General features: G+C 40.4%; 1 protein-coding gene and 1 pseudogene across 1 annotated transcript; both read left to right on the top strand.

Moving 5' to 3' along the window:
* The first annotated feature begins 1,093 nt into the window (after nucleotides 1-1,093).
* On the top strand, nucleotides 1,094-7,628 carry LOC139735454 (protein dispatched homolog 1-like; annotated as a pseudogene).
* Nucleotides 7,629-8,211: 583 nt separating this feature from the next.
* Nucleotides 8,212-26,503, top strand: LOC139735453 (protein dispatched homolog 1-like). Its single transcript, XM_071646210.1, has 6 exons — nucleotides 8,212-9,131; nucleotides 9,166-9,376; nucleotides 20,238-20,317; nucleotides 21,118-21,241; nucleotides 22,649-22,871; nucleotides 23,877-26,503. The coding sequence occupies exons 1-6, from the start codon at nucleotides 8,212-8,214 to the stop codon at nucleotides 26,501-26,503; spliced, it is 4,185 nt and encodes a 1,394-aa protein (XP_071502311.1).
* The last annotated feature ends 687 nt before the right edge of the window (nucleotides 26,504-27,190 follow it).

Genomic DNA, 27,190 nt, shown 5'->3' with positions numbered 1-27,190 from the left:
CCAATTCTCTTATATACAGTTGTGTAAAATTATACATACACTGTATAAACCTGGTCATTTTACTATCATACTCCAACCAAAAAGCAACAACAATGAAGTGACTTTATTAAGGAACTAAGAAAAAAAGTCTTTGAAAATAGGGACAGAAACTCAGAGTACGGTAATTGAAAAAAAAAATGATTTTACCCCATCGAAAATAAAAAGAAAACGTGCAAGTGCCAACATTCTATAAATGAATGATACATTCCAATGTTGTTGTATTTTGTTTCAGTGTATCTTTTTTTTTTTCTTCAGTTCGGCATTAAACATCAATTTTCATCATGCAATATACCCGAAAACCCCACGACGAAAAAAAAATAATTCCGTTAGTTAAGATATGAGATTTTATCAAAAATGATGGCAGGACACAGTAATAAACATGTATGGGAAAAAAAATATTTGGTGATTTAGATGCTGAATACAAGGAAATATTACGTCATCATAATAATTGTAATTTGATATCGTGACACCGTGGTTTCGATTTCACCTACCTACGAATTAAATCATTGAAAAAATAAACAGTGCGAGCTGGTGTACAGTGAGGTAGCAATCGGATCCGTTTACATTTTTTTAATGAATGAATGGATAGACAGAATGTATACTCAAATGGGTCGGGTGTGTGAGCGAAAGGCAGTCGTATCGCAATGCGTACTTTACAGTCTGTACGTGCGGGCTGTCTGGGCTGTAAGAAAAATCGATAATGCTGTCACTGTTGGGATAATTGTCTTCTATTGTTAGGCACTGTGTATACAACTCGTCTACTTAGCTACGTGGGTACCACACGACCAGTGTGGCACGGGATCGAGATGTATTTACGGAAATAGGTTTGTAGCAGAACTCGAGATACAGGTTGTCTAAGCCATTGGCGTTCTGCTCTAAGTCTTCAATGCTACCGTGTCGCCTTATGGAGAGGCTAGCATTTTGCGGAGTGTAGACCTAGCTAGTCGATCGTCAGTCGCTTTCAATAAAATGCTACGTCTTTGGGCGTTGATTCTTCGCTTCGTCTCCCAGCCGTTCTCACATTGTCCTGATGACATCATTCGCCATGGCTTGGAGTCACGTTGATTTGTCTTCAAGAACAGAAATTATATAATCAACGTCCTGCAGGGGAAAACCTCAGTAAGGGGAAATCAGGTTGGACGTATACGTCTCTTCAGTATGGTATTGTGGGTTTCCCCGCACGTGTCATTCACCAGCCGAAACTCACTAATGTGTCTAGACCTACAAAGGTTCATGAACACAAGGTGACTTGTTTCTTTTTTGTTGTTTTTCAACCATACCTCAGTTTGAGCCATGAACGCACTTTGATACAGGTGATTCACTTCATTTCTCAGGGTCTTTGACGGCAGAAGTAAATCGTTTTGACACCACATCGAACCAAGCGATGAAAATTAAACCAGCCAGCTCCAATCCCGAGAGAGGGGACCAAGGCACCGATGACGAGCACACTGCCGACCAGGGCCGGGGGCAAGCTGTGGCTGATGGTGATAATGAGAGGGAACGAGGTTGTGGCTGCGGTAGGGGGTAAGTTCAATATTGTTGTTTCCCCCATCGGTCTCTGTTTCTTTGCATTGATGCCTACATTAGATTTGCAGACGATACGTTATATATCACGGACTTTTATCTGATTATTAGTTCCCATCTTGTCGCAATATATTAGTGCAATTCTCGGCGTATTGTGCTGACAACGTGGACCACTGTCCTAATTAGAACGCAGTTAGCATGAATGACGTCCAATAGCTAACAAAGTTGTGTGATTTTGACAGTACATCCATATAAATGACTATGATACACAGACTTCTATTCGGCATGTTGTATAGTGAAACTCGAGTTAAGTCTGCTTGTGATAGGAAAAACGTCTAAGCTATCAAAAATGTGAGTATAATCTTGTACCTGCTCGAATATGATATGACATATCGATTAACAGAATATGTAAATCTCGATACTATAACGTCAACTATTGCGGAAGATGTTCATCATCGTGAAAGAATGAAGCTAATCTTTTGTCTCAGGAAGAGAGGTAAACACGAAAAATGATTACGACGTTTCTTCCGCGAAGTCTGTCAAGTCAGCTATTGTTTTGATATTTTCGACGCTCACTTTTCAGTCAACTAAAACATTGGCATTGACTATGTCACATGTCCTGATGTAATGTGAAATTGCCTCTTTATTTATCAAATATCGGTCGCAGTGATAGAGACTCCACAATTATGTCTCTTCTGTCGTAATTCCGGAATGCTTGTTTATATATTTCTGGATGTCGTTGATGTTGCAACTTTACCAAGCGAGGTCTTTTTATACACATTTATAGATAAGAGTCAATGCTCCCTTTTCCCACCCTCACCTTCGGAATCTCGGTGCTATAGCCCTCCCGATTCATGTGTTTTCATGCGTTTTTCGGATGTTACTTTTCCCGCTTACTTCATGTTTAGAGCCAAACTTCTAGTACGGGGTTGCCCCCCCCCCCTTTTTTTTCACCCAGGTTTGTGGTTCTGCGGCGCCCTGGCATGTGATACATGTACACTGTAATGTATGTTCTTGTTGTGAAGCCTTTAAGTTGCTAAATTACCGTTCATATGATTATCTTTATGAATAAATTCTGTTTGTGTCATACTTACCTTTCCATTTCAGATTTCAGCCTTAATTCAATAGCTAACTTTTTATTGTCAGTCATTTCTTTTCAGTTTCGCCCTCCCCCTTCCTCCCTAGTGTTTCTTAATCATTAATCTCTATAACAATAACTGAATCCCTTTTATCATAATTATTGCACCATGCAGATACTCTTGGTTTGTGGCAAACTATCCATCCGCTGTGCTGGTCGCAGTGCTGGTCTGTGTCCTCGGTCTTGGGGCCGTGGCAGTCTTCACAGGACCCTTGCCATCCTTCGAAGACCCAATTAAAGTACGTTTAGCAATTGTTACTATCATCTTTGATCAATAACAAGTTGATGGAAATCGTGTTATCAAATGCGGTGGTGTACAATGTTAGGCTTGTAGTGCCAATACAGAGGCCGTAAAGGGCATTTCGTGTGTTTTCTTTACAAATCTGCAAGAACTTTTGGTGTGTAACTTTGTTGCCATTTCTCTGCTTTCAGCTGTCTAGTTTTACGATTATCTACTCACTGCTTGTGATGTGAAGTTATTTTTTCGCTTCTGCACTTCTGACTCGAGCCTTAACGGAACTATTGATTAAGGCTCTAACCTTCTATCTTATAATGATTCCAATTGAGTATTAGACTCTCTAAATCGCCGACCATCCCCTCCCCCGACTTTGCACACAGTACAGTTCATTTGCAGTTTAATCATAAGACGAATGAAATTGGGTATGGACGAATAGAAAGACTAAAGTGGCAGAACCAATACGTGAGTTTGCTTCTGGTGTGGAATTTAGCCGTCTGATATGGCAGTGTCTGCACATGTCAGAACTTTGAAAGATTAGGAGGAACAGTTTCTTCAATAAAAGAATCACTGACATGTCAAACTGGAGACCTGAATCTTAACACAATAATCTCAGATCGCAGTAGCTGTTGAAGTTGCACATGGTCCATGAATTTCGTCATTTATCGATGTCTTTACTCTTTTATGAATTTACATTTGTCAAATTTGTTTTTGTTTATCTCTATTGTAAGATTGATATCAAGACGTGAAAAAAAGCCCGACGGTGCATCAGGCAACATTAATTGTCAATTCTGCAACTTCGTCGATTTGTGTTGCTCTGCAATAATACACAAAGACTTTCGACATGGTAACGGTCGAAACATAGTGACGCTTTTCCACTCAACTGAGTTCATAGCAAAATTCGTTGCTTATCACAGCCTAAACGGCGCATTCTATAGCTTGTATAACTTCCATGTAATGATCCATATTTTTCGTGTTGTGTGCCTGGTCTGCAGGGGTTCCAAGCGCGAGGCACAACCCTGAGCGCTCGCCTTCTGACATATGAGAGACATTCGTCGGAAGACTCTGCAACTGTGTTGTACAACCCTTATCCGTCCACTTTCAACTCCAGTCTGTCTGCAGATGGAACCTTCATCGTCGAAGACTCGGACTCAAGTGACAGCAATCTCACGACGTCGGTACTTCGCTTCACTCCTTCTTGCCAAAATGTTTGTAAGTTGTCCATCTCTCTTGCTCTCTGTCCTTTTCACTTTCGCTCTTTCTCTCTCTCCATTATTTCTATACCGAACCGATACTTTTCTCAAGACTGTAGTTGTTTATAACTATCTAACTGTATTATTTTAGCAGTAGATGACTGGTTGCGTCACTTATGATTCATGTGAGTTCGAATTCTCATCAACGAGTGACTTCTTGAGCACGCATAAACAGGAAACAGGAAAACAAATATAGTTAACTCTTTGATCAAAGTACTTGAAGAGTCGTTTTTGCCGCCTTCTTCACCGTAATAAAAAAACCGAGCAACCGGCTTTATGGTAAAGACATGAAAAGAGGGCACTGATACCTGTTTATTGCCACTTGGTCTAATATCAGATGGTCTACTTCCCAGTTCGTCTAACACCACAACGGCTATAAACTCATTGGTCTAATATAACTTCTGTCTAATGCCCGTTTGGTCTCATCCTCACTTGGTCGAATGACCAGTTTGGCTAATTTCGTTTCGTCTATAAATGACCAGATGGTCTAATTGCAATTTTGTCTCCTTGATTTTTTTTTTCCATATCGTCAGATCAACTGTAGGTATTAGACGAAATGGGTATAGCCCACCTGGAAGTAGACCAACTGGTAATGAAGTGGCACATAGACTAAGTGGTCAATTGACGAACTGGTTGCAGACGAAATATGATTAGACCACGTGGGTTGAGACTAAATATCTATTAGACGAAATGGGACTAAACCAAGTGATAGATCACCCTGAAACCGAGGCATCTGAGATTATGTCAGAGCCCAATATTTAACGTGTATTACCAATGCTGCACCACAACGCCTATTCAATTATTCTCTGAGAACTTTATATTTTTTTTCTCATTTTGTAGTGAGCAACCCATTGCGGATGGTGTACCAATCTGACGGTGGAGCGGACATGTTCTCTGCAACCGTCATGAGAGCTGTGTGCCAACACGACCGGGAAAATTATCGCGAGACCGACGGATTCATCAGCTGTTGTTACACGGACAATAGTACCCGCTGTCCAACTTGGTCTCTCGGGCATGTGACGGCCCTCGTCGCCGGTAAAGACTCTTGTGCGGGGATTGTTGAAGCCGACGTAGAAGTTCTGAAAACTGTGCTTCTTGAATGCGTAGACTATTATCGAGCTTCAGGTGCTTGTTTTGATGGCACTGATGATATCACCTGCATCGGCGTACCAGACAACTGCACGTACTACAGCACTTTGATTCATACAGTTTTCCATTATCTCACGCCCGATGATTTTGCAGCAATGGTGTCGGAAGGAAATTTTGCTCTAGAGTACACCCTGGTAGCTCCTCCCCTCCCCGAGTGGTATTGGTACGATTTTTACAATGATCATATAAGCTCGTCCTCCCTCCAAGGGGATTCTCTGCGAATAATAGGCATCGGAGGAAATTTCAAGTTCAATCTTTTCGCACCTTATCTATTGTCGGACTCGTTGTACATAGGGGTTGGGTGTGCTTTCGTTTTGCTCGTCATATGGATGTACGTTGGGTCTTTATTCATCACCCTCATGACTGTGTTAGGTATGATTATGGCAATGGTCGTTGCTTATTTTCTTTATCACACCATATTTAGAGTTCCCTTCTTTGGATTCATCAACGTAGTCACGGTTGTACTTGTCATCGGCATTGGTGCTGACGACTGTTTCGTATACGTCGACATCTGGAAGTTAGTCAAGGCAGAAATTGGGGGAGGTCGAGTTAACCATGCTATGATTCTCCAACAGACGCTCAAGCACGCTTCGATCACCATGTTTGTGACGAGTTTCACGACGTCGTCGGCCCTGTTCGCCGGGATCGTCAGCTCAATCACCGCCATTCGCACCTTTTCGGTGTTTGCGGGCAGTTCCATCATCGTCAACTTCGTCCTCACGATGACGTGGATCCCAGCGGCCGTGATGATCCATGAAAAGTACTTCTTATGCAACGGCAACGACGAGGAGGGCTCATCCTGTAAGTGTTGTGGATGTTGGTTTACTGTTGGGCGGTTTTACAACCGTATAGCCAGAGCTGGCAGCACCTTCTTCGAGGTCTATCTGCCAATCGCTATCAATAAATTGAGGATACTGTGGATAATCCTTCTGACTGGGCTTGGAATAGGCGGATTTGTCGTGGTCTTCATCACACCCCGATTGCGCTTGCCGTCCCAGTCCGATTTTCAAGTTTTCCGAAGTAGTCACATACTCGAGCGATACGACCAAGTCTACAAGAAGAACTTTGCCTTTGAAAGCGACTCTGCCAGGAACTTGCCCGCCTTCGTTGTGTGGGGTATCAAGGCATTGGATAATGGCGATCACTGGGACCCAGACTCAGAGGGAACGACCGTCATGGACGAAACGTTCGACGTCACATCAGAAGAGGCTCAACAATGGCTGTATGAGTTTTGTGCAAATTTCCGGAATGCGAGTTTCCACGACAGCGACGCAGACCCGTTGCTCGAGGAAGGATGTTTTATCGATTCTTTCCGAGATTTCATGGAGGGGCCATGTATAAATCCATTAGATGGGGGAAGTCTCTCTCCATGCTGTAGTCAAACACATTTTCCTTATACTCCTGATTTATTCGTCCAGTGTGCAAAAGTTTACTCCACGATACGCTGTGTTCTTTACCCCCACATCTGCAATTATGGGAGTCCCGGTCTATTCTTCAGTGACGATGACACTATCGTTGCACTGACTATCAGTTTGCAAACAAATATAAAGTTATCTCAGGATTACCAAGAAATGAGTAACTTCTGGCAGGAGCTAAACCAATTTGTAGACTCACAAGTGGATGATGCGCCAGCGGGAATGGAGAATGGCTGGTTCGTGAGCTTCAACGGTACGCAGCTGTTTTTCTACGATCTACAGAATGGCCTGGCCACCGGTGCACCGCTCTCGGTCGGCGTATCTCTGGCAGTAGCGGCTGTCGTCCTGCTGATAGCCATCAGGAATGTTCTCGTGACCCTGTATGCCATACTAACAATTGCATTTGCAGTTTTCGTCGTCATTGCATCTGTCGTCCTCTTAGGTTGGGAGCTGAACATCTTCGAGTCGACCATCTTGTCACTAGCTGTCGGACTCTCGGTGGATTTCACGATCCCTCCTACGGCCAGGCTCCTGACGAAGATCGTGAGGGGCGGTCTATGTTCGCCTTGCGAACACTTAGCGCCGCTCTAACCATGGCGGCCCTAACCACCTTTTTTGCTGGAGCCTTCATGCTGCCCGCAACGGTACTCAGTTACGTGCAATTGGGTACGTTCCTCGTTCTCGTCATGACCATAAGCTGGTTCTACGGAACGTTTCTTTTCGTTTCGATGTGCCGTACCATCGGACCCCAGAAAAGCTTTGCGCAAATCTCTTTATCGTGCTTCGTCAGGAAAACGACGTCTGAAAACACAATTGAAATGACAAGGGAGGACCACGCGCATGAGCAGCATGTGGACACTTCTGACGAAAGATAATATATTTCCAATACGTGCAGTAATGGCATAAATATACATAATAAAGCGTATATATATAATATATACGTATGTATATTCATATATATATATATATATATATATTTACATGTATACATACATATGTATACAACGTCAATGTAATTGTCACTTAAAAGTTTATCCATGCTGGGCCAAAACGCCTGTCACTAGAGGATGAAACCACTTAGGTCTAAAAGCCATTGTCAATTGGCACGTAGAGAGAAAGAAAAAAAAAACCCTTTCAAATTCATATACTGTTGCTTCCACGCGGGCGGACAAGAATGTCTAAGGTGTTCAACAAGTTTCTAGGCGTCAAAACTCTGAAAAGCGGACTTGTCATCTCACCAGCAGAAAACTCTCTAAATGTGGACCTCCCGGGAATATCACTGACCTTGAAATTTTGCTTCAACCACGAAATGGATTACCAAGTGAGATGTTATTGTTACCGACAGTAAGTACATATTTCGTTTAACTCACATACCGTTCACACACATTCGTCGGTCGTTAGTCCCACCTGTGTGTGCCGTGTCGAACTTGAAACTCTACGTTCCAGTAAACTGAAACCATGGTGTCCGGCCCTAAATCAAACAAGTACAAGGGGATACCAGGATCTGGCAACTTTTCCTTTAAACTACCAAAGGGTGTAACTGTCCAAAGTACCAGAAAGGCACTGGAAATAATATGCCTATCACGCCTTCTCAATATCGAGACCGACACCGACCTTGAGGACAACCTCATCGAAAAGGACTTGGGTGCGATATACCCTGAGCTAAATCCGGTTATAGTCCGCCATTTTGTCCTCACCCGCACCCGCATTGTACTTGAGAAGGACAATGACATTTCTACTGCCAGCGACCAGTCGTCTCACAATAGTTCAGTTCACCAGCCGAGAGATCGCCTTTGTCAACTGTGCGCCCTTCCCCGTGACTCTTCTGGCCCTCTTTGTATGAAATGCAAATGCCTGCCTCAAAGAGTCGACGACCTAACAATGGAGTTACGTAAAGTGCAGCACGCCATTGATGCCCTGTTGGACATCCCCAAGGCTTCTGCATCAGCCGCACCCCGAACTGCACCCCCCTCAAGTGAACCACCGACACCTCCAGGAACCCTACGAACAGATAAACAAAGTCTCCATCAAAATCCGTCAACTTCTCGTCAGATGCCCCCAAATCGTCAACCACCCCCCAGCCGCCATCTCGCCACAGCAACAACCACGCCCCCACTCGGCAACGGACCTCCCAGTCAACCGAGCTCGCATCCATACTATCCTCAACCCAACCTACCCCTCCGACAGCAACAGTTCGATTCCCACCCGCCTCCCCAAGGTCCTCCTCCCCACGGCCCATCCAACCATCACATGTATCACCTCAACCAGCCACCCCACCCCACGACGTCTCGCGTGTACCATCCCACCCGGCCACTCCAAAAGCGCACAAATACCGACATCCAACGCATCCCTTACAGTTACGCTCTCGACAGACCATCGTACGCATCAGTGCTCCGTGCCCCACCCCTTCAGTTGTATCCCAGCTACCATGGAGTCCCGCTCGGCTGTCAAAATTGCGGAGAGCCCAATCACAGGTCGCAGTCATGTCGCCATGGTATGCAACTTCAGTGTAGTCGATGTATGCAATATGGACACAAAGCGAAACTTTGTCCATTCTAGATTGTCGGCCAAGAAGAGAGTGCCCGTCAGACTGTTCATGGGTCATGCTATGCACGGCATGAGGGTAAAGACAGAGAGACAGGCAGAACAGATAAAAGTATGAAATGTTTTAGTTCTGATAAGTGTAGATATAATGTTGATCAAACCTTGAAATGTATATCTTTGAATGTGAGAAGTGTTGTTAATAAGATGGAAGAATTACAGGCAATCATAGAAATTGAAAATCCCGATGTTATGTTTTGTACTGAGACGCACTTGGGGTGTGACGTTATATCAGCTGAGATTTTTCCACAAAATTACAGCGTGTTAAGGAAAGATAGAAATAGACATGGTGGTGGTGTACTTATTGCTCATAAGCAAGAGATATGTGTAACGCATCGCCAAGATTTAGAAACAAATTGTGAAATACTCTGGTGTGAAATGTCTTCTCCAAATAAGAAATCGTTGTTTTTAGGTGTATTCTACAGACCACCAAATAGTTGTATGATCAATATGTATGAATTAGAAAAATCTCTGTCACATATAACCGAAAATGGTAAGAGAAATAAGCAAATTATTCTGACAGGAGATTTTAATCTCCCACAGTTAAAGTGGTCAGACGGGTTTGTTACTGATTTGGACAATTCTCAGTTGACTGATCAAATGTTACATATAATAGAAATGAATTCTTTTTATCAACACATCTCGGAACCAACCAGAATTACAATAACATCTAGTAATACACTAGATTTGTTATTTTCAACTGATCCAACTATGATAAGTGATGTGAAAATTATTTCAGGTATAAGTGATCATGATGCTATTGTTTTTAAGATTCTTTGTAACACACAGATAATGAATCAGAATCGTAGGATGATTTATCTTTACTCAAGAGCTAACTTTGATTCTTATAGAAATGATCTGTTACAATCGCAAATGCACGGTAAATCATGTAATGACATTGAGTCCGATTGGAAAATATGGAAGAGTAGTCTACTAGATGCAGTTGAGAAAAATATACCTAAACGCAATGTAACTATTGGTTCTTACGTACCATGGATTGATAAAGAAGTGAAGAAAATACTTAAAAAACGTAAGAAGTTATATGATATTGCTAAAACAACGAACGCTAAGAATGACCGTGAAAAATTTTCACAAATAAGACGGGAAGCTAAGAAATTGTTGAAACAAAAATATAAGAATTATATGTGTAATACCTTATGTGAGGATATAAAGCAAAATCCGAAAAGATTTTGGAAGTTTGTTAAATCAAAGAAGATTGAACAAAAGACGATATCATCTTTGGTAGTAAACGGAACTCACGTAACAGATGACAAAATGATTGCACATATTTTAAATACACAGTTTCAGTTTACATTCAATGATTCCCAGTTTACTCATCCCCGACTGAACGATTTGTTTTCTTGTGTTCCAGTCATGGAAAATATTGTTTGTGATGTCGCTGAAGTGCGTAAATTATTACAGAATATTGATGTCAGTAAATCCGAAGGACCAGACGGCTTGCCAGCAAAAATATTGAAAGAAGGGTCTGAACAATTAGCCAGTTCCTTATGTAAATTATTCAATGAATCTTTGTCCTCGGGAAAGCTGCCCGTTGACTGGCGAAGAGCTAACATTTGCCCTATATTTAAGAAAGGTGAGAAAAACGACCCAAATAATTATCGTCCAATTTCTATGACTTCTATTGTGTGCAAATTACTTGAAAAGATTGTATGTCGTCGACTTGTTAATCACCTGTCAGTGAACAATATATTGTGTGACGGTCAGCACGGTTTCCGTGAAAAGCGCTCATGTGAGACACAATTGATCGAAGCTATTCACGATTGGTCAAGTGCGATGGACTCAGGCTCCCAAGTGGATATCGTCTTTTTAGATTTCGCCAAGGCGTTTGATAGTGTTCCGCACAGTCTTTTAGAAATTAAATTACAAAGGTACGGTGTAGTAAACTCCAATTTGAAATGGATCATGAATTTTCTAGAACATAGAGAGCAGAGGGTTGTGCTCAACGGGGAATGTGCCGACTGGGTTGATGTTAAGTCTGGTGTCCCGCAGGGAACCATCCTTGGTCCGATTTTGTTTTTATGTTTCATAAATGATATTACTAATGATATATCTTCCAATATTCGTCTTTATGCAGACGATTGCATTTTGTATAGGTGTATTAATTCACTTGAAGACTGTGACGATTTACAAGGAGATCTTGATGCTTTGGGTATATGGTCTAAGACATGGCATCTTGACTTTAATGTTAATAAATGTAAGATTATGAAAATGTCACGGAAAAGAACAAAATATGATTATGATTATGTTTTATGTGAAAAGAAATTAAGTATAACTCATTCAGAAAAATATCTAGGAATAATTATCAATGAAACACTCAACTGGAACGATCATTGTAATGAAACGTATGTTAAATGTAATAAAATTATTGGTGTCATAAAAAGGAATTTTTTACATTGTCCCTCACATGTTTTAATCAGTTTATATAATTCTCTTATACGTCCATGTTTAGAATATTGTGCTGCTGCATGGGATCCATACAGATTATCTCACATTAACATACTTGAGCGTGTTCAGAAGAGGTTTGTTAGATTATTGTTTCGTGACTGGGAAACAGATTATGATACGTTGTTGCAAAAGATACATTTCTCGAAATTAATTACAAGACGTAAGTATTTCAGACTTATAATGTTTTACAAAATGATAAATGATATAGTGAATACTGGACAACAAAGAATTACACGAGAGAACAGATTTGGTAGAAATGATCATAATAAGAAAGTATATATCCCGTTTGCAAGAACTGATTATTTCAAATGTTCTTTTTATCTCAAGACTTCACAAGAATGGAATTCATTGCCAAGTAACATTGTAGCCAGTACATCTCTTTCTCGCTTTAAATATTTATTAAGACAGTTTTTATGTATGTGAATTCATCCTACAATGTATCATGTATATCATATAAGTCTCATTTGATGAATTTTAACCTTACTCTGTCCGGTGCAATATTAATGTGCATATACTATGATATAGACTTTTTTTTTTTAATGTATTCGTCCATGTTTTAATATTCCGCTAGTATACCCTGCAATATGGTTTGTTGTCTTAGATGATTATTCCTCTCTTGCGATATCACTTATTTACATTTTATCCTGGTTACCCATTTTTTGTGCAATATATTGCTGTTCAGAAGGCCAGAGTTTGATTTCATTGTCATTTTACAATAACTGTATTATATTTGTACCTATATGTATTTAGATTTTTGTATTTCAATGTTCCAATCATAATTTTTAATTTGTTTAATTTTGTGATGATGTTCTCCAGGGGTGCAGACATGCATGGGTATTCGTACCTTTTTTTGCACCCCTAGACATGTTGTTTTTGATTTGTCTGAATAAATACAATACAATACAATACAATACAATTATTTTGAGACTACGTCTGTTCTTACTTGAATGATACAAAAGTTCCGGTAAAGAACAACAGTGATGTACGCTGTAGTACCAACACACACACACACACACACACACACACACAACAATTCAAGAGTTGCACGTCCATACAGTGTGTTTACGAAAGCAAAATATTGGTTTATAATTTTGGTATATAATCTGTTCCATCCTTCATATATATGTATATATAATTGTATGAAGAGCTTGCTTCCAAAAGGCACTGAATCCATCATTTTCAATGGATTTAGCACCTTTCGGGAGCAAGCTCTTCATATAATGTATATATATATATATACATGATTTTTTTTATTCACTCATAATTATGCATAATCTATTGATTGCTTTCCAAGTGTATTCTATTGTGCAATCAAATGTTTATATGCGTACAGAGTGCAATGTGGATGTGTGTTCATTATGTTATGTATCATCAGAAATTCAGGAGAGATGATTTCACCGACATGACTATTGAACGAAAATTCTTGAAAGTTATTTGATTTTATTTATTGTGGTAGTATACTGTATGCTATCTTGAGGTACATGCAATCAGGAAAAGAGAAAAAGCTAGAGGGGGGGGGGGTGGGGAAGGGAGCGGAATGAGAGGAAGGGGTCAGAGTAGAGAGATGGATATTGACGGTACATATTACAATTATGTCAAGTAACGGGTTGATAAATAAGCCTTGTACTCAAAAAAGTTGTGCATTACCTGTAGTCAGACACATTGCTACTGCATTGGGACACTGCTTGTATATTACGCACTTCTTAAAATTCAAAAACTGGCAGAGTTTTTAGTTTCACTGGTGAGGGACATTAGCTAGAAAGACCAAACAAAAATGCTTTATGCAAAATTGAATGTATACAGTAGAAGTATTTCGTTACCTATTTGTGAATAAACCTTGCCTTACAAGTGAAAACGAGATATCATAAAGAGTCAATGTTTATTTCTTTTTATTACAATGTATACTCCATTGTAATATGAATGACCTTTGAGTGCACGTAGCGTATAATTTTTTTATCATGTCTGTAAAAAAAAAAAAATGGCTGAGAGCACTGCGCATTATGATATAAATTTTATAAATATTACATGATCTTGAATGCACTGTATAATTATGCTCGGCAAATACATTAGCCGGGTTCACACGTACAAATTAGCGGGATGACGATCGCGATGCTCATCCCGAGTTTTTTTGCGAGCGTCCACACGTACCAAATTAGCGGGATAGCGATCGCGATCGGTATCCCGCTAATTTGGCGAGCGTCCACACGTACCGAATTATCCCGCTAATTGCCGATAGAGATAACAGCAAAGCCTGGAAACTGGGTCACACTGCGCCCTTCTCTATCACTGCCTGCGCGCACTTACCTTTGTCCATTGTCTTTTACGCGTCAGTGGTGTGGTTCGCGCGCTGTTGTTGTTGTGCTCCAAAGAGGTGAAGGACCTCTTCGCAGAGGCCTCGCTGTTGTGATGTGCGCATTGCATGATGGGATATAAAAACTCGAGATTCTAGTCCCGACCGTTCACACGTACCAGCGCGGGGCCAATTATCCCGCTAATTGAGGAACCAGCGCAAGATTTCTTGGGATTAGCATCGCGATGCTTATCCCGCTAATTTTCGGGTTTTTTCTGTCCACACGTGCAAAAAACTCGGGATGACGATCGCGATGCAAATCTCGAGATTTGTATCCCGCTAATTGGTGTACGTGTGAACCCGGCTACTATTAACTCAAGCATGTCAAGTGCAGTTTTATTTCACCAAAGCCTAAGGCCATGATAGAATAGAATTGCACGAGTGCTAATGATGCTTTTGGAGTGTATATTGACTAGAATAGAGCATGACCAATCACAAATAGTGTTACAAAATACACTATTTGGTATGGAAGATAGATACACATTGTATACTTTCAATTCTCATGATAATATTAATGCAAGAAATCTACTAATAGACTTATTGTCCCTGCGTTTACGTAAAACATATATGCAGCTGCATGTATGCAATTAACGTATTCTGTAATTTGATTGTCATGTCTCTGTGTTGAATATAGTAACATTTGATTTTATGTGCCTGCCTAAAGGGTATACATGTATGTGCATGCAGAAGACATTTTATTTTTTAGCGAGAATAACGTCTATGTCAGGATTTTGACCAGTCAAACTTAAAAGAATAGTTAATATTTCTTTCATATCACTTTTTTTTCTTGTTTCATTTTATAAGTTTATTCAAATATTATTCGTTGCTATTGATAAAACGAAGTAGGTGCTTTCGAAACACCAACATTCTATCAGAAAGCAGATAAGGTCATGGGCGTCACCAGGGGGAGAAGTGGTTGGTGCGAACGCAACCCCCGTCAGACCCTTACAAAAAAATGATTTAAAAACTTACTTATCATATATGCGCGCACAATCTAAATGTTCATGGTCTCGGAGGTGGGACATCGCCCCCCCCCCCCCCCCTCATCCAGACCATCCCCGCTCGCTAATACGGGCTCTTAGGTGATGAAACCCGGAAGTGCAACCAGAAATACAAACGCACCTCCCCCCCCCCCCTCCCCTTGAAAAAAAGATGGTGACGCCTCATATGAATACATCTCACATACTCTTGGAACCAAAGCAGAGGAATCAATCAACGTTTCGATTTTTACTACAGTAAGTCGTAATGAAATCAATTTTGAGAAAGGAAGTGAATAGTTTATATTTCTTTTCCAAAACTTTGCCATTTTGTAAGATGTTTATTTTGTACCCAAAGGACAAAATGTAGGAAGACAAATATGAAATTCTGAATGTTTGCGATACATTATTATCATTATATAACCACAGTGAATGTATTAGATCATTGGGTACAGTGCCACATAGGCCATAAAGGCCATACATGTTTATAATTCATTTGAAAATTAAAATCTATTTTTTTGTCTTTATCATGAAAATCATCCGAGCAAGAATTTAAATTAAATATGAAAGTTGTATTTCTAAGAGACGGCAATAATTGCTCCTTGTTTTTGTATATATGTGTATACATATGTATATGAATATATATATATATATATATATATATATATATATATATATACATATATATGTGTGTATGTGTGTGTGTGTGTGTATGTGTGTGTTTGTGCGTGTGTGTGTATGTGTGTGTTTGTGCGTGTGTGTGCATATACATGTAACACACACATATATATTACATATACATCGTCACTCGTTCGACAAGACCAACATGACCTATCTCAAAAATGTCAAATGTTCAGGAGAGCAAAAATACATGGCAGTCAAAGCACTATCAAATCGGATCGCCTTTCTTTTGACATGGAATAGTGGCTGCATTTTTGGGGTAAGACAGGATTTGGACAAAACATAATAATGATAATAATACATTACATTTGTAATGCTCATTTGTAACGGCGATTGTGTAATCGTGCATTGTCACTGAAAAAAAAAAAAACGTTTTCCTTAAACGTAAAACTTTGACGTGAAGATACCACTGATTTTGAGGAATGAAATAATGTGTAGAACCTGTTAGGATCTATTTCAGATTGATTAAGTAAAGACACAAAAAGTGTTGATACATCAACCAAATGATATGCCTCTCCAATTTAGAAAGGAGTCGTTTTCCATCACCTCGCCCCCTATATGAAGCCCAGCTGACCCTAACCCCCTTTCTCTCAGAAGGAAGCTCGTCAATACTCGCTGTAGGCTATTCAATCGCAGACAAGGCGAATTGCTCATTGTCAATAGCCCTTCACCACGTCTGTCCTTCGTCAGTCTGTGCTCGCTCGGAGCCTCGCAAAAATAGGCCTTCTCCCTCACCACTGTTGCCACAGACGCTCAATGAGATACACGCTCTACTTGAGCACACAGGCGTGGTGATGGTATACTACGAGGAGTTCATAACATGGCAAGCTGATGTGTGTGACACGGTGTGATTGCATGGCTGTGGCGTGCTGACAGCAGTTCTTGAATGTCTCCACCTGACATGATCCTGTAACGTTCACCCATATCCGACTTGATGCATCATCTATGCAGCAGTATACGACAGCTCAGACATGAAATATAACCGTCTGTCAAATAAGGTAAGTTATACAAAGTAACACACATTCTGTAAAATGAATGTGATACCCCGCGTGATGTCATTTCATGTAGCCGATGTGGGTGCTATCTTGGCTTAATATATCATTACTTCAGGCTGTAATATTCAAGTTGCAGCTCATCAACAGGTTATGTGATTCACGATGCAATCTGCACCATCAATGTAATTATGTAAAATTGATTTCTCCCGACGAACGTGATTGTGTTTCAAGGTATTCACGTCCTATGCACTGTAGAGGACGACATAATGATTATTACGCCAATACGCCATATAGGCCACGGTGACATTATTTTCAACAAGTTATATGAAAAAGTCTCTAGGACATTAAAAATATTGTACACATTAGAGATAATGCTTGACGACCTGATGAACTGTTCCGAGGCGATAGTTTCACAATACCCTGATGCACAAATCTTTGCGATATCAACATGCATGATGCATATCAGAGATGTACACACATAGCTGTAACCATAATTATGCCTGCCTATAGCCATGGCTCGACACTAACTTTTTTGTTTGGTGGCCCGATGGGGCCACCAAAATCCTAAATTCCAAATTTTTGGTGGCCCGAGAGAAAAATTTGGTGTCCCGAAAAAAAAAACACAATAAAAAACATTAAAAGTTTTTTTTTAAATGAGTCAAATATTTAAGATTTATGATAGTAAGAATTAGAGGTTGGACATATCTACTCATAAATAAACTTCAACAAACTTGGAACACTCACTCTCAGGCATTCATTCAGTCCTTTTCATCCATCCTTTAAACAAATTTAACTGCTAATTTCCGGCGCACAAAGTTACGAAGTTATTGACATACTTTTCAAAAAATTTTGGTGGCCCGAGGCGGGCCACCAAATTTGCCCTTTTTTGAAATTTGGTGGCCCGACTTTCATTTTTGGTGGCCCCGGGCCACCGGGCCACCGTTAGTGTCGAGCCCTGCTATAGCGATGTAAGTAATTTTGTCTGCCAACATAAATCTACGTCACTGCCTGATATCAACGTTAAATACATTCATATAGGCCTACTTACATCGTAAATACATACAATGATAGGCCTACTACAGATATACAGGCATACATACATGCACACACATGCTCGCAAGCACACTCTTGTAAGCACATACAAACTCTTCCAAACACTGTACACACCATCACAGCATGCGTACACGCTTGTATAAACGCGAAATAATGTATTTGCTTGCCATTGCTTTTTAACCGTTTCCGCTCCATTCGGGTTGGTGAAAGGAGGTCTAGTTTATACCAGCGGTAGCCCGACGGAGCTTTATCAATGGCGATGCCATTGTTCTACCTGCTCTCTTTTTTTACGCCAGTGTGCTTCATTGACTTTGCTCTCACTGGTTACTGAGTTTTGTTCAGAGTTTTGGGAGAGCGGAGAGATTCTAGCCGCAGTGTTCATGATGTCACAGAGGTGTAAAGAATATCCTCTTCGAATGATTTCTCTGGCATACCTTTCGAGAAAACTGTCACCGAATCAATTATGTTTTTTCTTTCTTCTCTGTCTCTTATCTTTGTCGACGTAAAGATGTGGATAAGGATATGCAAACAAACATTATGACACCGTTTTGAGGGAAAAAAAAAGATATGGTATAAACTATTACCATATACATGTACGCAAGTTTAATTAGACTTCTCCTCGCAGCAGGATCAACAATGAACTCACATGAATAGAATGATCCATGGTTTTTTTTCTTCTTTTTCGTGAACTTGAACTATGATATTGCATACCGTCTCAATAAGATTAATGATTTCTTTTCAAGATCTTGATATTTCGTATGAATGTTAATTCACCAGATTCGTGTTTTCTCAAAGCGTCGTGCCAAACAAAATGATAAACTATACCACCCGTAACATATTGCATAAGTGCCCCGGGAAGACAATAATATATTCGTGTCATCTATATTAAAGAGAATGACACAATGATTCAAACAAAAATACGGGAAATAAAGGTCTGATATTATATGATATCGATTTATCGTTCCTTTCTTTCAGTCCAGGTGAACGAAAGAGGTAAATATTGATATGAGCATCGCCATACGATCATTGCCATCTGCAGATAATGTGCAAATATATCATGAATACACACACACACACACACACACACACACACACACACACATACACATAGATATATGTAAAATGAAATATGTAAAGAGCGTATAAAAAAAAGTAATCCAACTTTAGACGGGTACTTCATCAACTCTTCTTCTTTGCATTGGATACCTAAATGTGCTGACAGATGGGAAGCTGCACTTTTTCCAAGTTTGACTGTTATCATAATAGAAGCATTGAATGTCCTCTGGATGAGATCTGTCAGTGAATGTGGTCAAATAAATAGGCCAGTCTACACAACTACAGGTTTGTGTTGAGGGTTTCCTCTAATCTTTTACGGTCCATACCCATGATAACCTGTCCAATATTTTGATCACTCCTCCAAAGGCCAACCCACACAGTCCATTTTTCTCTGTTTATAATCAACACATATACTGCAAAAAGTCCGGTGTTAGATAGTGAACACCGAGCTGGTGTTAAATTTTCGGTGCTCATTTATGGTGTTAAATTAACACCTCCGGGTGTCATTTCCAAATATAAAACTGGTTTTTTTTTTTTGAAGAGTTTCTTAGTAACTGCACTTCCTGTTGATTTTTAATTTAAACAAGACGATCAAGAATTTTACATTAAAATACTAGATTTTTGAAAAAAATGTGCAAATAAATTTACACCACAGTAACACCAGCTGATGTGGTCTCTTATTGAAGCTGGACGGGTGTTAAACCATTCACATTAACACCAACAAATATCAAATCAACACCATGTGGTGTCATTTTTGAATTAACACCAGTACAGTGTCAAAATAACACCAAGTACAGTGTCAAATTAACACCACGAAGTGTCAGGTGAACACTTTTCAACACCATCACAGTGCATTTTCTACACCTGTGGGTGTGGTCCTCTATTGAAGTTTGATCGGTGTTAGATTTAACACCCATGGTGTTAAATGTAACACCGATGTTTTTACAGTGTAGCTTGCAGCGACAGACCATGTCTTGAACATGAAGAGAGAAAAATAATACATTCCTGATGTAATAATCACTTGAAGGTCAGAAAAGTTTGCTATACACGGTAGAAAAATAGGTTCAACTTGAAAGTTAAAGTTAACTTATCTTAAACTTATCTTCTCTATCTTCAACCTATAAGTTGAACCTAATGTTCTTAGATTGCATAAATGGAAGGTGATATTTAAGCCGTATACCGCGAGGGTTAATCACGCAAATGTATACTGTCAGCTGTAATTTTATATGCAGGGCTTCTGCAATACCTGTAGATTTCAATTCAGTCACATATAGCGTCATATCTGTGTTTCTTGCCATCAACCAGGATGAGACGGTGAACGACGTCGATGGCGATGATGTCGCCCGATGCAAGCGACGCCGATGCACCTGCGGCATCGCTTCTGCGTAAGTACCTCACCTGCTGTCAATCGTTAAAACTCTCAGTTCGCAATGCCTCGACAGAAAAAAAGCATGAAACATAAGTTATGTTGTTTTCAAAATGAAGGTGAACGCATACAAACTAGGGCGGAGTTATCAACAGGGAAAATTTATCCCTCAGTATTAATTTTTAGTTGAAACGATTCAAATCTATTATTACAGCTACTGTAATCTGTTAATCGCTAATAAGGCTACGTTAAGAATATTGCACAGGATAACATAATTCCTTATATGAAGGGAAAAAGCTCTCCTATGCATCTCTGACTCAAACGTTAACCCCCTTTGTAAAACACAAAATGTAGCCAATGTAATCTTTGCAGTAGTTCCTGTATCTAAAGCATGTATTACTATATGCCTCTCTTCTTTATCTTTCAATATTACAGCCTGAAGTGTATAAAGGTCGTACAGAAATCTGCTCTGTTGTGGTCAAGGAATTGTTTAAATTGTTTGAATTGTTAAATGCAAATTAATGTCATTTCGTTAGATATCATATGAAATCCGTTTAAAAAAGCAACAACAACGCACAACAGTGACATAATAATGGCGACACACAACGATATCTATAATCTTGGGCACAGCACTCCGGTATTTCTACAATCGATTTTGTGACTCTTTATTATGATAATCTACTTACCTCTAACTAACAACTGATTATTCAAAGTATTACACGAATCGAGCTTCGCAGTACCCAAGTGTATGCCCGCCCCTCCGATCCCACTTGTCACAGACAAGTAGTTCTTGTTACTCTCATCTTGTTATCTTCACAGTTATTTGCATCTCTTGGTTGAGTTTCCATCGGTGGTCATCTTTGTAATTTTCGCTCTTGTCGTTGCCGCCGGTGTCGCAAGTTTCCTCACAAATCCTCTGCTGTCGCTGGAAGATCCATCAAAGGTAAAAGCTCTGACTGTTATTCTCTCTCCTGAGCTAATAGTACTCGACAGAGGAGGATTGTGTATATGCAAATGGCCTGATAGAGACAAATTGCTAGGATGCAGATCGAACCATTATGGCATATATCTATTATAGATATATTTAAAAAGAATTTTGTGAAGGGTGATAATTTGTCGGATCCTAAGTATCAATAATCTGTTGACCTTGTATCGCGATTGACCGTTTCGTTATTTTCTCTCAAGATGTGTTTCTCTTGTCTTTGCATTCGTTCGCATGGTATGATAATGCTCATAATGTGATGTCAGCATTTTCTGAAATCTAATGAATCAGGCGTAGGAGGTTGGACTAGTAAGGTGACTAAGATTCAGTTGCACGTCAGGCTCATTGGTCTCGAGAGGGTTATATCTAAAAGTATCGCATGTTTTTACAAAGTTGTGATGTATAAAAGTAGGAGGGGCAGAATTTATGCAAATTACATGAGGTCATGTCATATTTTTGAAAATCTCCAGCTGACCTGTACAAAAACTTCACTCAATTGCTTTTCTTGATATGATATGAAGAAATCCCCAAGAAATAAAACATCGATTATTTCTGTATTTGCAGTGTATGAATGATTGAACGTGTCGCAAATAAGATAGCAATGATAAATTTCAGGGGTGAGGTTACAGTTGTTGAATCATCGACCGAAAACTATATTTTCAGGATCATTTTCTTGTAAAGACCAATGGGAAAATTGCGCGTTGATGACGTCGTTACCGAGTTACTTTGTATATACCATGGCGACTATTATCATGCACTGTTTAGTAAAAGCATGAATATGGAAGCACTTCTAAATATCTTGGCAGTCTTACTTTCTTCTTCTTCTTCTGATTAAGTCTGCCTCCTTCAATAGACTGAAGATTCTTGCAGACTGGTGCTGTTTACATTATAATACAATTTATTTACAGATATTTACAAACAGATAGAAAATTTGACGAAAATTTGACTTTCGGTCCGACTTTGATAAAAGAGCTGCCATTCTGTTCTTGCATTGACTCAAATCATAATAGTCAAATTGAATAAGGTGTAGAATTTCACTTATGGGAAGGTTAGGATGTCAGCAGCTTCGTGTGTCAGGAAGAGAGAAGAATAATAAAAATCATCTTCATTAGCAGAAGGACAGAAACAAACCAAGATTAAAAAGCAGGAGAGAGAAAAACTAGTACAGGAATGTGCCGAAATTAGGTATTAGTCGAACGATCATCTTAATGTGAAAAAAAAAATGACTATCATGGCACGAAAATTTCAAATTTCGTTCGGGCAGTTTGAACTGAAACACTACTTACGTAATTTGATAAATAGACATTGTAGTGCCAAGCGTGTCGTGCTACATAATAAAATAAACTTTTACTTGTTATCCTCAATCAGGGTTTCCAAGCCAGGGGCACTGTCCTGAGTGGGCGTTTGATGGCCTACGAGCGATTCATTGAACCGACGGAGCTGTACTCCCCATATCCATCGGCGCCAATCGGCGAAACGGGACCAACCCCGATTGGACAATCGGCTTCCATCAGACGCAGGAAGTCCGCCAGTCTGCGTGATGTCCATCTGCGTGATGTGGAATATGACGAGCCAGGTTGCGGATCAAGGCGTAAGTTTTGCAACCAAACTCTTGCATCCCTCTATCTTTGTTTAAGAATAAAGTCTACTCAACACACCACAGTCATTCCAAGTTAGCTATCTCCTCCGTCATAATAGCCTTAAGTTATCATTAATCTACTCAATCGCGTTTTTTTTTCACTGATACTTTGTTTAATTCTCTCATTTATTTGTGTATGTCTTGATACTGAATAACATATCTATTACCTGTAGTTATGGTCGATTTAAATTGAAATTAGAGCAAATTTTCACGTTAAAATAAAACGGCAGATCGGTTCATCAATTTCCTAGACCTTGGAAAAGTACTCAATATTTAGGCTTGATGGAACATTCGTGCGCATTGTTGAAGTGAAAAGAAGACAAAAGAAGAACGAAGGAATGTAATCAGGTGAAAAAAAGAAGTACTGGTCAAGCATTGAGATGATGATACAATCAGCAGTCTTGCAACTATTTATTTCAGGTCGAAAGAGGATATTGATAGGAATACCAGACCATATGCATCTTAATAATTCGCTGCAAGAGAAAATAAGTCGTAAGCAAACAGCGGGGAGTACAGCCTTGTTGTTTTTGCAGACCAAATGGGTGTGCATTCACAAAGAGCAATAGTCAAAGAAATCTTTTTGAATACTTGATCCTAGACACAACACTCGGAGATCATATACGGAAATATCAATCAGTTCATATTTAGTATTTATGCAATGGCGCCATTACATTGAGAGTCTTCATCGTTTGCGACTAAACTCATAGTGTGTCCCGGAAGATGAAAGAAGTACACCATGGAATTAGCACAGTGATTCGTAAATTTGCCTTCTTTTTTTATGTTTGATATAGCGATGTAACAGCCGAATCTAATACGTGCATAATTACTTTCATTACAGACTGACAGCCAATGACATTCCAATCAAATCAAATCAACTCAACTAATTTTATTCTCTGTGTTTAAATGACAGGGACTTCGTTTCATTCCTATCACTCTTCTTTTATTCGTTCCATTCAGTTGCAGATCGTCTGCGCATTGTCTACCGTACTTCAGAAGATAGCGATATGTTCATCGCGAGCGCCATGAAAGCGGCGTGTCGCCACGACCAGCAGACGTTTCGCATTCAGCCGAGCTACGAGGAGATATGCGCATTCCGCGATGCGAATGAGACATGCTGTCCAACGTGGTCTTTGGGACACCTCGTTGCAAGCGTCAGCGGGAAGGCATCGTGCGCGAATATCGACGAAGATGACGTCAATGTTGTGAAGAGGCTACTCCGAGAATGTGCAGAGGAGTACATGGCTGGATGCTTGCAAGACTACAATGATTGCAGAAATGTGTCGGAAACCTGTTCCAATCATACGACAGCTATTAGCACAATATTTCATTTTCTCACGCCTTCCGAGTTTGTTACGTCGGTTCTACATGGTGGCTTTCACCTACCTGTCCTGATGACCTTACCACCTCTAGAATATTCTAACAATCAAACGCGCAAATTTTATGACGAGCATATGCACAGTCCTTCCTTATATGACGATGACATCAGAATAGTGGCAATCGGAGCAGGATTTAAAATAGATCTGTTTATAGATTACATTTTATCAGACTCACTTTACATTGGCTTTGGATGTGCTGCTGTGGTCGTGATTATTTGGGTGTATGTAGGTTCCTTCTTTGTCACTATAATGACGATCCTGAGTATGTTCATGTCAATGGCGGTTGCTCATTTTCTCTACCACACTGTATTCAGGGTGACTTTCGCCCCCTACGTCAACGTACTTACGTCAGTGCTCATTGTTGGAATCGGAGCGGACGACTGCTTCATCTACGTCGACATCTGGCGGATTTCTAAGCGAGCGACGCCGAATCCGCGAGAAAATCTCGTCGCCATACTTCGCGAGACTCTGAGCCATTCTGCCACGCCCATGTTCGTGACGAGCTTTACGACATCGGCTGCGCTCTTCGCAGGCATCGTCAGCTCGATTACAAGCGTCCGCTGCTTCTCCGTCTACGCAGGGAGCACCATTTTGGTCAATTTTGTCTTCACCGTCACGTGGATCCCGGCTTCAGTAATGATACATGAAAAGTATTTCCTGCACGAGAAGGAAAGTTCCATCACCTCGTCTAAGGGTCGGACAATTTGTTATGCCTGTGACTGGTGCTATCAAAACCTATCAAAAGCTTGCTGTAATTTCTTTGAGTTCTACCTGCCAGCAGCCATTGAAAAACTACGCGTTGTGTGGATCGCTGTCTTGGTAGGTTTGGGATTGGCGGGGTTTTGTGTCGTCTTCATTACCCCAAGGATGCGTCTTCCCTCACAGTCCGAGTTTCAAGTCTTCCGCATGAGTCACATCCTTGAGCAATACGACCAGGTATACGAGAAGATGTTTGCCTTCGAGAGCGATGCGGCAGACCTGATGCCGGCAATGATTACCTGGGGTATCAAGCCCCTTGACAACGGGAATCATTGGGATCCTGACTCCAAGGGTTCTACTGTCATGGACGACGAATTCGATCCTACCACAGCGGAGGCGCAAGAGTGGCTGTACCACTTCTGCGCAGATTTTCGAAACTCGTCATTTCATGACGATACTACGTCTCCCGACGAGGAAGTGTGCTTTGTCGACTTATTCAGGAGTTTTATGGAGGGACCATGTATGAATCCTCTTACGGGAGCCGATATATCACCATGTTGTCTTCAGTCTTCATTTCCTTACGAACCCTCTTTATTTCACCAGTGTGCAATAACTCTCTACGAACTGGGCTGCCAAGTATATCCTTGCGAATACAATAGACCAGGCCTGAGATTCAACTCAGATAACGACATCGTCGCCATGAATTTCTATCTCAACACTAATGTCAGAGAGTCGCAGGACTTTGCAGCTATGGACAAGTTTTGGAAAGATGTAAACAGTTGGGTAGAAAACAGGCTCAAGGCTGCTCCATCGGGACTAAGCCGGGGATGGTTCATAAGCTTTGGGAAGAAGCAGCTGTACTTTTTTGATCTTCAGCGGAGTCTCGCCGTTGGAACTCCGCGCTCAGTTGGCGTGTCTCTGGCTGTAGCCAGCTGCGTTCTATTTGTGGCTATCCGCAATATCTTGGTCACGCTCTATGCTATAATTTCAATTACCTGTGCAGTCTCCGTTGTCATTGCCTCTGTCGTTCTGCTTGGATGGGAGCTAAATATATTTGAGTCCATTATTCTTGCCCTCACCGTCGGCCTCTCCGTCGACTTCACAATCCATTTCGGGGTGTCTTATCGTCAGGCTCCGGCGTCGGATCGCCAGTCGCGATCGTTATTTGCGATTCAGACCCTCAGTGCCGCCATAACAATGGCAGCTCTTACCACGTTCGCCGCCGGTGCGTGCATGCTGCCCGCTACCGTGCTGAGTTACGTGCAACTCGGTATCTTTCTGATGCTTGTCATGGTAATAAGTTGGGTATATGGTACGTTCTTTTTTATTTCACTGTGCTGGACAATCGGCCCAGAGGGCCCACCTACTACGAGTGACCGGCCAACAATTTCTGCCCATCACTCTTTAGGGGCAGAGTTAGAGATGAGAAAGAGGGTCAATGAACCTTCATTTCTAGATGACGTCAGATACAGGGGAACATTTAATTTATCAGAACCACTTCTGCAATAAAAATCTATATGTCGGCTAGGTCATGAATAGTTATGGTGCAAAATTACTCTGATGGAAAAAACGCATAACGGCTGAAAAGAAAAACTTAGAACCTGAAATACACAATAACTTGGATCACAACGTGTCCTGGGCTCTATAATTACTTGTATATTAAAGTAAGTCAGAAACATGTCATACCATTAAGTTTCCTTACGCTGTTTGTTCTCAACTAGACGATGTTTAAAGTAGGTGTAAAGTTTGCGTAAGATCTTACGTCTTGAGAACAGAGAAGAGCTCATGTTTCAAACATGAAGACTAACCCCTGTGTCCTTATCTGTACGTTTATGTCTATTAGTGCATTCAATAAAGTGTGGGGTTTTTGGGCATTTGCTAGTATGCCCAAAATACTGTCAGAAAGACTGTTGTTGATATACACGAGAGATAGAGAGATAAACAGTGTTATAAAGTGGAGCCAAATCTGAAGTGAAAAGAGGTGTAACGAAATGGCATTAAAAAATCTTTATGTATGTGGAAACAGATGAATATAAATGTACATGAAAAAAACGAATTTTTCTCAGTGTCTCTCTTCTTTCTCAGCAAATACATTAACCTACACTAAAAAATACAAAATATGAGAGAGGGAGAGAGAGAGAGAGAGAGAGAGAAACATATATATCGATAAAGGGAAGCGGTAGGAAAAAAAAATAA

Source organism: Diadema antillarum, unplaced genomic scaffold (assembly GCF_040938485.1).
Source record: "Diadema antillarum isolate AM-2024a unplaced genomic scaffold, OU_Dant_1.0 seq00000580_RagTag, whole genome shotgun sequence".
NCBI lineage: Eukaryota > Metazoa > Echinodermata > Echinoidea > Diadematoida > Diadematidae > Diadema > Diadema antillarum.
This window is presented reverse-complemented; position numbering and strand designations above follow the sequence as displayed.

Coding starts and splice junctions, on each gene's coding strand:
- LOC139735453 (XM_071646210.1), top strand. CDS start 8,212: ATGGTGTCCGGCCCTAAATCAAACAAGTACAAGGGGATACCAGGATCT. Junction 9,132..9,165: donor TACGCTCTCGACAGACCATC/GTACGCATCAGT, acceptor CCACCCCTTCAG/TTGTATCCCAGCTACCATGG. Junction 21,242..22,648: donor CGCTGGAAGATCCATCAAAG/GTAAAAGCTCTG, acceptor ATCCTCAATCAG/GGTTTCCAAGCCAGGGGCAC.